At 41.9% G+C, this 14,200-nt stretch overlaps 1 protein-coding gene across 1 annotated transcript in view; it reads left to right on the top strand.

Annotated features, from left to right (window-relative positions):
• The window catches only part of 5-FCL (5-formyltetrahydrofolate cycloligase), a 35,481-nt gene extending 23,451 nt beyond the window's left edge, over positions 1–12,030 (top strand). Inside the window, exons 3-7 of the mRNA XM_087369685.1 lie at positions 9,902–10,054; positions 10,270–10,311; positions 10,487–10,532; positions 10,790–10,860; positions 11,762–12,030. Coding sequence (XP_087225811.1) covers positions 9,902–10,054; positions 10,270–10,311; positions 10,487–10,532; positions 10,790–10,860; positions 11,762–11,895 — 446 coding nt within the window. The 3' untranslated portion in view covers positions 11,896–12,030. The remainder of the gene's footprint in view (positions 1–9,901; positions 10,055–10,269; positions 10,312–10,486; positions 10,533–10,789; positions 10,861–11,761) is intronic.
• The last annotated feature ends 2,170 nt before the right edge of the window (positions 12,031–14,200 follow it).

Raw genomic sequence — 14,200 nt, 5'->3', positions numbered from 1 at the left:
TTTCTATTCCAAATCTGCAGCAACCCCTTCATCAGTTTGTTGTCTCAGATTTGGTTCAGTTCCAACTTGTGGAGCTAGTGCAGAAGTCCACTACAGTTGTCAGGACTGAAGTTTGTTTCAGAGCTTCTCTTCACTTGTACTAAGTTCCGTTTGTGATATATATATCTTCTTCAGCCATTGATTGTCTTCAGTATTGTTTTATTTGTCTCCAAGTATTTTCTTTATACCCTGAGGATGTGTGGTCGGGCAAGCCAGCCTCTTACAAGCATCTTCGTGTTTTTGGCTACGAGGCCTATGTTACACATACCTAAGGAGAACTGGAGTAAGCTTGATCCAAAGTCAAGAAAATGCATATTTCTTGGGTATGGGGATTCGGGAGAGATGGGATATCGTCTATGGGATCCAGAGGCCAGGAAGATTGTTCGCAGCAATGATGTGATCTTCAATGAAATTGTAATGCATAAACAGCCCAAAAAAACAGTGGAAACCAGGAAAGTGGTATTCCAAGAGGATGGATCACGTTGCGTTCTGTGTATAGTCCCAAATTATGAAGTCAATGGACAGCAATTACAGCCACAAAATATTGAGGTGGGAGGTCCATAGCAAGTGGGAGAACCTCAAGTTATGCAGGAAAATCAGTTGTGACAGCAAGTTGCTCATGGCAAGCAAGTGTTGAGATGGTCTACGAGAGTCTCACGTCCTCCAGAGAAGTTTACACCATTCGGAGAGGTTTACACCGTCTTTGGACTATACTCAATTGACCAATTGTAGAGAGCCTTATGCTATGAAGAGGCTATGTCTAGGGATGACAAGCGCAAGTGGGAGAAGGCTATGCAGTCGAAGATGGATTCATTGATGAAGAATGCAACCTAGAAGTTGGTACATTTGCCTAGACGGAAGCATGTACTTCTGTCACCATCATGTAAATATCCTAAGTCAAAGTACAGTTGACCATTTATTTGATCATAATTAAAGAGTTTTCATAGAATTGACTACGGTCAAAGATACTTGACTCTGGTCAAGTAAACTTGACTTCGGTCGGGGAGACTTGGTTTATTACCAAGAGGGTTAACTGCGGTTAACCAGAGAACCATAGAGCTGACTACGATCAGAGAGTGTTGACTACGGTTAACCAAGATGTGCCAACTTTGGTTGGAGAGTTGTGCCAAATTCTGTTGGAGAGACTTGACTATAATTAAGGCGCCTCGACCTCTACTCAAAGCCCTTACTTATGATCAAGAGCATTGACTTCGGTCAACGAGAGAATAAATATAAATTTTTATACTTGTTATGTGTGCACATGTGTTCAATGGGGACACCCACCATGACTAGAATAAGTCCACAGTGTATTATTTGCATGCAAAGCACTAACAATTAATGGGTGCCATGGTGGTGCGCTTTAATTAATTGTTGTAGGTACTAGGAAGAGTTATTTTCCTAAGCGCTACGGGAGCCTAACAAGAGTTTAGGAGACGGTTCACGTGACCAAGTGCTTCGAAGACTCTAGAATTGCCCTTAGTGGCATGTAATTAGGAAAGTAATGTAGAATTTGACAAGTGGCTTGTTGCCAAGAAAGGGAGCTTGAGAGCTCATGTAATGATGCATTCACGTTTGGATTATGTATGAACAGCTTTCACGCTGAACTCATGTATTCCTTCTTCTCTCAAGTAATAAAATCCTTCGGGGGGGTCCAGCCTGACTGTTGTCCTGGGCCCTAGTGTATCTGTTGAGAGAGGGAGAGCAAATGAGAGTGTTTCTTTGCTGTCTTTCACGAGTAAGGTTTCATTGGTATCAGAGCTCAGGATCAGGCCCTTTCTTAAGAGGCTGACAATCCAAGACAGTCTACAAATTGGAAGGCTTGAGTTGTCTTCAATTGTCCGTGAAGCAGGCTGATAGGCAAGACGGAGGGCCAACGGGGGTATGCTCGTATTTCGACGACGTAAATTCCACACAAGGTGCTTGGGCGTAGTGAATTGTCTTTGAGAAGTCAAGCTATGGAAATCACCATGCCGAGTAATGTTTTTCATGCGGGCGCATATGGAGGGGACAATTCACTGTCATATCCTTCCGCCAGCGACCATACACACTAAGTCTTTACAAGTAAGGAAGCTTGTGGACACGCAAACTGCGCTGTCCAGCTGAACTAAACACTGGCGAGATGGTTGCTTGCAGGGTGCCATGGGTTGCAGAGGTGTCTGACAGAGAACCCACGCAGGGAGCAGAGTTGATCAAGAGGATTTAGGACGGAGCGACGGCCAGCCAGGCAGCAAAGACTGTCGATGAAATCCCATTCGTCATATATGGTCAGGCGTGGAGACTTTTGCCGGGTTTCGTATTCGCGCGACGCTGACGGATGTGCGTGACGACCTTGGATTTTGCCAGAAATTTCTTACCTTAGGCTGCGCTGACATGGTGCCTAGCCAGGCAGCAGATGACGTGGCAGGTCAGCAGGTGACATGGCATCCACATGTGCGGTGATGATGTGGCAGTGCATGCAGGTGGCTGACGTGGCCCTGACTTGGCCACCTGACACGTGGCAGTCCACATAGGCAAGACACATGGCAAGTGCTGATGTGGCAGGCCTGACAGACAGCTGACATGGCATTGACTTGTGGCAACCAGCTAGACTGCTGAGGTGGCAAACCAGTGGCTAGACTAACCCTGGTTCAAGGTTCAGTTAGTTGGTCTAACCAAACTAGACTGGTTAGTCAAACCAGGTCTGACCAACTAACCTTAGTTTTAGTTAACCAGATCATAGCTGGTTAACTAGACTACAGATGGTTGAGGTCCAGTTGAGAGCCAACCAGACCAGAGCCAGTTAGTCTGGTTAGTGTAACCAGCCGGTTACTTCATCCAATTACTGTCCCAAAAAAAAAAAAGGGGACAGCTGCAGAGATTGTTTCTGCTAGCAGTTCTCGCCTATCTGAGAGAGTATTTACTGTCAGAAAAAGCAGAAATCAGAGAAAAATCAGAAAATTGGACAAGTAAAGGAATGCACTGAACAAAATGACCATTAAGAATAGATTCCCTATTCCGCGCATTGATGATGTGCTGGACCAGTTAAATGGAGCTTTAGTTTTCAGCAGGATAGACTTAAAGAGTGGCTATCACCAAGTGAGGATACAGCCTCAGGATGTGTACAAGATAGCGTTCCGCACTACTTTTGGGTTGTATGAATATCTGGTGATGCCTTTTGGATTGACAAATGCCCTAGCTACTTTCAATAGGATGATGGATCGTATTTTTCGACCCTACAGACAATTCATGAGTACCTTCTTCGATGACATAATTGTCTTTTCTAAGTCCGAAGAAGAGCACAAGGAACATCTTGCGATAATGTTTCAAGAGCTGAGAAATCATCAGCTCTATGCAAACAGCAAGAAAAGTGAATTCTTCCTGGAAGAAATCCATTACTTGGGGCATATAATGTCCAAAGATGGGATACGGATGGATCCGGCAAAGATCCGTGCCATTCACAAATGGCCAGAGCTAAAAACTGTGCATGAAGTTGGAAGTTTCCTAGGCCTGTGTTCTTACTACAGAAGATTTATCAGGCATTTTGCGGATATAGCCACTCCACTCCACGATATTACTAACAAAAATGCAGCTTTTAGATGGGGAATTCCTCAAAAGACAGCCTTCATCACACTCAAAGAGAAGGTGACTACAGAGCCAATCTTAATCGTTCTAGAATTTGTATCAGCCATTTGATGTGGATTGTGATGCTTGTGGGAGATGTGTTGGGGCTGCATTGCATCAGAATGGTTATGTAGTGGCCTATGAGAGTAGGAGACTCCGGGATGTAGAGAGATATCTGGGAATCTATGAGAAAGAATTATTGGCTGTAATCCATGCCATCCATACATGGAAGCATTATCTTTTGGGTGCAGATTTTACAGTTAAAACAGATCACCAAAGTCTGAGATATTTTCTAACTCAGACAAAACTTTTCGAGAAGCATATGAAATGGGCAAATATGCTGTCAATGTATCATTTTCAGATTGTCCATACCCCAGGAATTCGGAATAGAGTGGCAGATGCCTTGTCCCAAAGACCCCAGGTCAACAATGTGACTATTGCTTATCATCAGGACCTGGAAGGTATGAGGGAGCAATATGCTAATGATGCAGATTTTTGTGAGATTTTACAGCAAATGCAAGAGGGGCAGTCCACCAATCACTATTCCCTGAAAGATGGGTATCTAATGAAAGATGACTGCCTATGCATCACCCAGGAGATGAGGAAAAATATTTTGGAGGAATGCCATGCACCTCCCTATGTTGGACATAGAGGAATTACTCAAGAGAAACGTAAAAGAGCAGGAAGGGGATTGGGTACTTTTAAAGTTCGTAAGTTTAAAGGCAAACAGAAAGTGTATGCAAAGTTATCTTCCAGATACTATGACCCTTTCAGGATTATAGAAAGAATAAATGAAGTTGCATACAGGTTGGCATTGCCAGAGCATTGGAGGATTCACAATGCATTCCATGTGAGTCTTCTAAAGAAATTCCAGGGGCCAGAGTCTATAGAGCTAGTATCAGAGGATCCTTCAGAAGTGGATGAGCGGGAGGAGGTCCTTCAGCCAGAGTAGATTGTGTACCATACTGTACGCAAAGCCCCTCAAGGCAAGGAGTTTTATAGGTATCTTGTAAAATTCAAGAATTATACGGCATTAGATGCCAAGTGGATGGATGAAGACATGTTATCCGATCATCCACAGCTTGTGGATCTTTACAACGAAGCTTTTTAGTTAAGGTCAACTAAATAGAAGCCGAGGGGATCTCACCATCAAATATCCTAAGTCAAAGTACAGTTGACCATTTATTTGATCATAATTAAAGAGTTTTCATGTGTTAATTATGGTCAAAGAATTCTTTTAATGGTCAGAGAATTGACTACGGTCAAAGATACTTGACTCTGGTCAAGTAATCCTGACTTCGGTCGGTCGGGGAGACTTGGTTTATTACCAAGAGGGTTAACTGCGGTTAACCAGAAAACCACAGAGCTGACTATGGTCAGAGAGTGTTGACTTAGGTCAACGAGACTTGGCATGCGCCAAGAGGGTTAACTATGGTTAACCAAGATGTGCCAACTTCGGTTGGAGAGACTTGACTATAATTAAGGCGCCTCGACCTTTGGTCAAAGCCCTTAATTATAATCAAGAGCATTTGACTTCGGTCAACGAGAGAATAAATATATATTTTTATATTTGTTATGTGTGCACGTGTGTTCAGTGGGGACACCCACCGTGACTAGAATTAGTCCACAGTGTATTATTTGCATGCAAAGCGCTAACAATTAATGGGTGCCATGGTGGTGCGCTTTAATTAATTTTTGTTGCAGGTACTAGGAGGAGTTATTTTCTTAAGCGCTATGGGAGCCTAACAAGAGTCTAGGAGGCGGTTCGCATGACAAAGTGCTTCGAAGACTCTAGAATTGCCCTTAGTGGCATGTAATTAGAAAAGTAATGTAGAATTTGACAAGTGGCTTGTTGCCAAGAAAGGGAGCCTGAGAGCTCATGTAATGATGCATTCACGTTTGGATTATGTATGAACAGCTTCCACGTTGAACTCATGTATTCCTTCTTCTCTCAAGGAATAAAATCCTTGGGGGGGGTCCAGCCCGACTGTTGTCCTGGGCCCTAGTGTATCTGTTGAGAGAGGGAGAGCAAATGAAAGTGTTTCTTTGCTGTCTTTCACGAGTAAGGTTTCAACTTCCATGCAAGTGGGTTTACAAGATGAAGGAAACACCAGGTGATGCATTGCTCAAGTACAAGGCACGGTTGGTTGCCAAGGACTCAAGCAGGAGAAGGGCATTGACTTTGATGAGATTTTCTCGCCGGTTGTTAAGATGACTATCTTTCGTACAATGCTTGGTTTGGTTGTTGCGAGTGAGGACATGGAGCTTGTCCAAATGGATGTCAAGACAACATTCTTGCGTGGGGATCTACATGAGGAGATCTATATGTCGCATCCAGAGGGTTTTGTGGTGCAGGGGAAAGAGCGAATGGTATGCAAGCTGAAGAAGATCCTTTATGGGCTGAAGTAGGCGCCATGGGAATGGTATCATAAGTTCTATGCCTTCATGTAGTCATAGGGATACAAGCGGAGTGACACCGATCATTGCTTATACACTAAGAGAGCTATGGATGGAAGCCTTCTTATCTTGATCTTGTATGTGGATGATATGCTCATCGTCGGGAAGAGCACTTGTGGGGTGGATGCCTTGAAGTAGAAGCTATACGAGACCTTCGACATGAAGGATTTGGGTAACGCTGGTCATATTCTTGACATGAGGATTGTGCGGGATAGAAGGAAGAAACCCCTTTACCTTCTGTGCCTATCATAGAAGGAGTACATTGTCAAAGTACTCGAGCGTTTCAATATGGAGAGGGGGAAAACATTAGTACTCCGTTACCTCCATATGTGAAACTTAGTCAAGAGGATAGCCTGAAGACAGATGAGGAGCGGGCTGAAATGGCGAAGATACCATATTCATCGACATGTGGTTGCTTGATGTATGCCATGGTGGCAATACATCCCGATATTGCTTTTGCAGTGGGGATGGTTTGCAGGTACATGGCAAATCCTAGAGGTAGTAAAGAGTATCATGAGATACTTGAATGGTACAAGAGGTTTGTTCATTTGTAAAATTTCTAAATTTGTATGATTGGACTTATTCTAGTCTTACAAAGGTATATATTGTTCATTTGTTTTGGGAGGAAGGACACATTTGCAGTCCTTGGCTATGTGGATGCAGATTTTGCAGGGCATGTAAACTCTAGGAAGTCTACTACGGGATATGTTTTCACATTCGCAGGAGGTGCAGTTTCATGGGCCTCTCGGTTGCAAGCATGCACAGCTTTGTCCACCACTGAGGCAGAATATGTTGCAATCACTGAGGCATGCAAAGAAGCTATATGGCTTCTCCCACTCGTCTAGTGGGAGATCTGGGCATTGCAGGAGAGGTTCCAGTTTTGCATTGTGACAGCCAGAGTGCCATCAAGTTGGCACGGAACCCTGTTTTTCATGCGAAGACAAAGCATATGATGTGAAGTATCACTTCATCAGGTAAGAGCTTGAGGACAAGCGTATTCAGCTTGTCAAGATTCACACGGATGATAACTCTGCATATCTTCTTACGAAGAGCTTAACCTCCGAGCGGTTTGCACATTGCAGACTGATGATGGGCATTGGATAGCATGTCCATTGGGTATTTCCCCTTTAAGGCACATTGGCCTTTAAGTGGAAGGTTGTTGGAGGTTGTAGGGCCCTAGTTGTATACACTTATATTGTATCGTTCATATAAAATAGAGGATAAGGAAAGATTAGGGTGTTCTAGCACCCACAAATTCTTGGGTTCTCTCTCTCTCTCTCTCTCTCTCTCTCTTTCTCTCTCTTCCAAGTTCCACGATTCTGCTGCACTCAGAAGGTACACAGGGTTACAGGTACATGGGGCTTTAACTCCAACAGACGCAGCTTGAATGGGTTGAGGAACATGGGTTGTAGACTTAAAGAGGGAAGCAATGGGAGGCGGACAGAGGCAGGCAAGAGAAAGGGGTTGCGAGTAGGGAAGAGGCAAAAGGGAGGGAGTGAGCTAGTAAGAGGGAGGAGTGCCATTGCTTCCCTAGATTGGCCTGGTTGCATGATGCTGGAAGGACCAGGTGGTGATTCTGTTGACAGCTCTCAGGTGGAAACTTGGGATTTGAAGGATCTGAAGAGGATGATGGTACCTCTGAAAGATCAATTGGTGAAAGTATTACCCGAGATATAGTTGGAGGGATTCCTGCTCATGGGGATCTATGTGGAGCAGACATAGAGATCTCACTGCGCAAGTTTTCATGGACCTGGTTACAGATGGTGCCGGTTTGATGTCGGGTCTGTACGGACCTAAGGCACGTGCTTTGTAGGATCCATGTGTCCTCAATTTCGAGCGGGACAGTTGGATGGTCCTCTGTTGGACGGATGAAAGGCCTTCACAGACTCTGACTTGATGAATATGTTGATGGCGGGCAATCAGCCCCTATAGAAGGAGGGCTTTGGGGCTCTCCTAGCAGTCAGTCTGCAGCATTGTTTTGAGTGTTCCAAGAGCACATTGTGGGGCAGATCTACATATAGGTAGAAGAATCCACACGTGGTGCAAGGAGGGTGAACAGGAGATTCATGATCTGTAGTCACTGAAGCCTCATGAAAGCACGTGGCAGAGAAGAGGACTTTACCTCAGTATGTACAGCATATGGAGCCGTGTTTGGTCCCTTACCGCAGTGACAGTATGCTGTAGGTGTTGCTACATGTACTGGCAGGTTTTGCACTTGGTTATCTACACCAATACCTATTCCTTTGATTGTATGTCTGAGTATTTTCTCTCTAGATCTGAAGTGTTCTTTCCATACATGCATGCTCATGGAGTGTGTAGGTATTTGAAGTGACGTTGTGTGATCTGTCTATCTAATTCCACTGCGTGAGGGTTGGCTACAGCAAGCAACTCTCTTCTCTGACATGAGTTTACCCGAGAGATTCTGGAACCCTTTCAAAACCCAGATGGCGGCTCATACTTAGCTTTGCTTAGTAATTTATATTTAATTAATGATTTTCTCTTCTACTCTTATTTTTGTTTCATGTCTTTTGGAACCCCCTTGTCTCTTTTTTCTCTTTCCTTTGTTCTTCCATTTGTTATATAAAAATTAAGTCAGATTGGATATATTCTATCTTAAAAAGGTATGTATATTATATAATGGTGTTGGTTGGCTCCCAAGAATCTTATATTTGATTCACCTTGTGCATCAGAATGGTCAGCTGCAACCTCCTAGACATCAATTTGAAGGGGTTGTCCACCTGACTGATGAATCATTGTCTGATGAGCCATGCTTCTGTTAGAACTCTTGAATTGCCTGTTCTATTTCAAGCAGTGAGTGCTTGCGACTGAAGGTGCTTGTTGGGGGTCCCGAGGCCTCCTCTCTAGTTCGTTGCCATCTATTCTCCCTGCTTCATCTGTGATTGTGATTGTTGTGCGTTGATAGCAATCAATTCCAGAATTAGACTATGCCTTTAGAGGCTGATGTTATCTTAAATGCTTGGACTGATAAGTCACAAGTTGTCTGAGCCGGAAGAATGTAGGCAGCTGGCTTGAACACTTCAAGAAAGGTTCCGATCAGTAGCATGAAGATTACAATCAGCAGCCTGTAACATAAGAGAATAATTGCGACCAGCATGTGCAGTAGAAGATTGTGATCAGCAGCATATGCCATCTCAACCTGTCTGCACAGGCCTTCTGGATACCAACTGGGATAGGCTTGCAGAGGACAGGCAGCCGTGGGGTTATATGCAGCCTCAATCTGCTAAAATCAGCCTGTTGTTGTTAAAGACAGCATTAGGGAAAGTGACTTGAATTAATAAAGATCTAGTGTCTTCTGCCGTACCTATTAAAAAGCAGGACTATATCTTAGCGATGGTATTTAACAATCTGATGTGACAGATGATTTATCAATTGGCTAAGGTTTGTTTGTTTTGTTCAGACATAAGTTGATTTCTGGGTTTTCTGCACCCTCTGGCAAGAAAGAGTACATGATTATTAAAATAATAAGAGACTCCGTGGGTCTTTAGAAACCCAGTATAGCTGCTTATGCTTGGGCACTGATGATGACATAAGTGTTGCTTTGCTTGCTAAGTATGTCTTCCTTTTGTTTTTCATAAAAGTTTTTGTTTACCTCTTTTTTCTTCTCTTTCATTTTCCCTTTTATTTTTTGTGTAGATTTTTGGTCTTTAGAACAACAAAAAATCTAAATTTGTATGATTGGACTTATTCTAGTCTTACAAAGGTATATAATATTCTCTTTCTTTCCCCCTTGATTGATTAACACTTTGATGCAGATTAATGAGATACTGTATTTTTTGTGAGTTAGATTGTCAAAAAAGACTTTATGTTCCATGGATTGAAGACAAGGAGGGTCATATGAAATTGCTTCACATCACCTCCAATAAGGATTTACAAGCGAATTCAATGGGAATTTTGGAGCCGACCTTGACTGATGCAAGTGGCAGTGCTCGAGAAGACGGTAATGTTTCCCATTTCGTTGCTAATTTGGAACTCAAAAGTGGCAATGCTACATGCCTCAAGCCAAGGTTCAATTTCTTTGTTCATAATGCATACCTTGAGCACAAAGTCAATGTGGCAGATAGATTTTGCCATTCTGGATTAGTGTAGATGCTGCAGGAATCATATTGATCATTTTCCCGTCTGTTTTTCCTCACATGCTGTGTTTGTGCGCAGTGATGCAGGCTAATGAGCCAGTAGATTTGATACTGTTACCTGGTAGGAAATTTTGGCTGTGATTTTTGTCAGGAAACTCTTGCAAATTTTCGTGGTTGATTGTTTCTGCAAAATTATGATGTTTGGAGGATCTACTTTTACTCTGATTTCTGTATCTTATCTTTCTTTAGGAGATTGTCTGGGATTTTACAGAGACTTCATTTTATATCATTTGTAGGGCTTGCTTTTGATAGGGCTGGACGACGCCTTGGTCGTGGTGGTGGGTAAGTCTCTGACCTTTCTTTGCTGTGTGTGTTTTGTTTGGAATACCAACGGACGCGATACCTTTTTGGGTTAATATGCAATATGCTGTGTAGATACTGTGTGTAGTTCCTGCATGCCCCTCTGTCAAGACAAGATGTATGATCTGGCTATAACATTGTGTATCATTGTCTTAGACATGATGAAAGCACTCAGGGACTAAACATGTATCCTTCTATTGTTTACGTTAACTGATCCTGGCAGAGTGTACGGCTTCCAGGTACTACGATGTCTTTTTGAAGAAGTACTTGCTTCATGCTGAAGCTAGGGGCTGGAAGCGTCCATTATTGGGTAATTAAGCCCGTTTTCTTTTTCCAATCTTTTTTGCACAGTCGCAGCAATCTTTGAGGGCAATCAATATCCTACATAATGTCTATTGTGTTGTCCTTTTCTGCTTGTTTTGTTTCCAGACATACTGTCTGCTCCTTATTGATTGTGCGTTCTGTTGATAGAAAGTGCAAGAAAGTTTTGCCTGCATGCATGCACGCACGTGCGCTGGCATGCACGTATGCAGGAACACACACATACAGTTTGAAAAAATGGGCCTTTGGATCAGTTTCATAATCATATTTTTCGTGCTGGATAATGGTGTCTGGTCTCTACAGACAATAAACTCTCCCCCCCCCCCACCCCCCGTGTGTGTGTGTGTGTGTGACGCACGCACGCACTCATGTCACATAGATAGATAGATAGAGAGAGAGAGAGAGAGAGAGAGAGAGAGAGAGAGAGAGAGGGGTAGCTATGCTTTTAATAACTTTAGAAGAGCTCATGCACTCCTTGAAAATTGGAAAATTTGAGATATTACTATCTCTTGTGTCCTATAGATCATTTTGAGCTTCTGGGGATGTTAATGCAACTCTCTCTCTCTCTCAGCTATGCTTTTAATAACTTTAGAAGAGCTTCATGCACTCTTTGGAAAATTTGATATATTACTCTTGTGTCCTAAAGATCATTTTGAGCTTCTGGGGATATTAATGCAACTCTCTCTCTCTCTCTCTCTCTCTCTTCCCTTGCTTTTGTTCTCCCTCCTCTTGTATCAGCCACAGGTGAACATGCAGACACATTCACACTACATAGGCCTCCAAATTTATATGCATGTATGAGCTTGTGTCTGCATACATGCAAATTCATATTGTATGTGCATCACTTTTTCGCTACTCAAGAGATTATTTTTGCTTTTGGCTCTGTGCAGTTGCGTTGGCGTACTCATTGCAGGTGTTAAATGACGGTGTACCCATCGATGCCAAAGATGTGTCTATTGATGGAGTGGTTTCCTTATCTGGAGTGCTACCCATTAGTAATCACTTCCATTCAAGTGAGAAATAAAAGCACTACTTGAAATTTGAGTCTGAATGAAATATGCTTCTTCTTTGTAAAGGATAATCAATTTGTGCTGAGAGCCTTCTACCTTACCAAGAGCACTGCAGAATTGGGACAAATCTGTTGAGTGTCGGTATGACTGAGAGTTTATAAAAGTTGAAGGTGAATTGGAGAGTTTCTATAGTGAGTGGAATGCATGTTCCCTAGGGTAGCTATTTGGTGGAGGTCCAAATAAGGAATGATGAGATTCAAAAGAGCAATGGAAGCATTGAGATAGTATTTTGTGTATGAAAGTCATTTAGAAGTGCAGTGATAGTCTCATGTTGACTTTTGTTATTTCTTTCTTAGAAGAATTGTGAACTCGGGCCATTTTTCAATGCTTTATTAGTTAGTTTAATGTTTTTGAGTGTTACTCTTGTTTAAGTTACTTTTGATTAACCACATACGTATTGTGATCCCCATGGTTTGAGTGCTACTCTCTTTAATGATGTTGTCTTGTGACCCCATGGTCGTGACTTTAAATACACTAGTCGCCGCTTGCTCTTCTGCTAGGTTGTACGTTTTCTTGATTATTATTGCTTTGGCCAAAAGTGAAGTGAATTTACAAGCTAATTTGTTATGTTTTCTTTTTCTTTTGGTATAGTCTAATGTGAGGGAGAAAGACATTGAACTTACAATTACATTTTTAATTCTATGGAGAAGAAAGAGTAAAAGATTATCATATTAGCTTGCATGAAAATGAAATTTTAAGACTGGTAAAGAAGTAGAACATGCATTGATGTTTTGCATATCAGATTTAAAAGTGACAATAATTCTATAAATGCCCTTATTTGGTGTTCTTGGGATAATTATAAACTCTTTAAAATGGAGAAAGCACTTAAAATGCAATCAAGATGTTTAGTTCTTCCCTATGACCTTTTATTCTCTAGATCTCTCCCCTCCCTTTGGTGCTTGTGGGCAAAAAAACCATCTTCTCGCATTGTGTCACTGGTTCAAGTCTTTGCTTGCGCTCCTCGTCGTAGTGAGCTCTTTGTCGATGAGCAACCCACTCCAATATGCTAGTGATGCCTTGCTTCACTTGAGATACTATTGCAAAAATATTCACTTTTAATATGAATAGGAAATCAGTTGATGGTCATAAATGCACAAGTAGAAAGAAGAGGACAACTAAAAGGCCTGATTAAAGGAACCAATGATAAGAGATGAAAATGATTTGACAAAGGTAAGTAGAGGATAGTGCTCTACAAATTGGAGGGTTAACTTGTGCATATAAATTCATGCATTACACACAATCAATATGGAATCCTTGCTATCATCATATTTTTATCCATGTCCTTTCACATGTAGGCATGTGTGCGGTTCGAAGTAGCCAAGTGGCCCAAGTAGCCATTGAGATGTTGGCTGGGATTGAATTGTCCATTACCAACTTCCAAGCCACTGATAACCATGCTAGGTTGGATTTTGATTCATCACCACATTCATGCCAATGTGTAAGTCAAATTGGCACGGAGGCACACATCATCCACCACAATGTCTGGAATAATATTGTCCTCCACTCAAGTGTGCTAGATCCTCCACTGTGATGGCTATATTGACCACTAGTGTGGTTGGAATTAGATGGTCCAATCTTGATCATAACGTTATTTAGAGCCAGATCATCATATCTTTAAAAAGCTAAATGTGAGAATTGAAATTAGATGATCCAATATTGATCGTACTAGTAATGATAGCACAAGCAAGATTTTGAGCTTGCTAGCATAAGAAGTTCAGGTTGTTTCAAAGGAAACAAGGCATCGGGATTTTATGCTCAAGGAAGCATGGAGATTGGCAAGTTTAGGTAGTAGTATAGCAATGCATGGAGGGAGGCCTCTTATACAAAGCTTACATATTCTCACAATCATGTGCACTTTTTATGCGATTTATGTACGTGGAGATGATTTTCATGCAATGATGGACAATCATGGAAAAACCTTCTTGGCATTAAAATTAGGAATCGACAATATCCCATCAGTAATTTAAACAACACCATCGATAGATGATAAATCTACTGCTGTTGATAAATTACAAGTTACATATATGCATTTTGTATCATTCATTTTTTATCATGTTACATATATGCATTCTGTATCATTCATGTTTCGTAGTGCATGCAAGTTCTATAACACTTATGCATTCATAAGTTGTAACATTGAACTTAAATCATCCATGTGTTTTGTGGCATCATGTGTTAGAAGTAGCTTTTTTACATAGGATATGTTGTACACCATAAGTTGCACTAACACATGTATCTTGTGGTGAATTTCCATATGCA

Source organism: Dipteris shenzhenensis, chromosome 31, assembly GCF_047967505.1.
Source record: "Dipteris shenzhenensis isolate YYH24624 ecotype China chromosome 31, Dip_SZ_1.0, whole genome shotgun sequence".
Taxonomy (NCBI): Eukaryota; Viridiplantae; Streptophyta; class Polypodiopsida; order Gleicheniales; family Dipteridaceae; genus Dipteris; species Dipteris shenzhenensis.
This window is presented reverse-complemented; position numbering and strand designations above follow the sequence as displayed.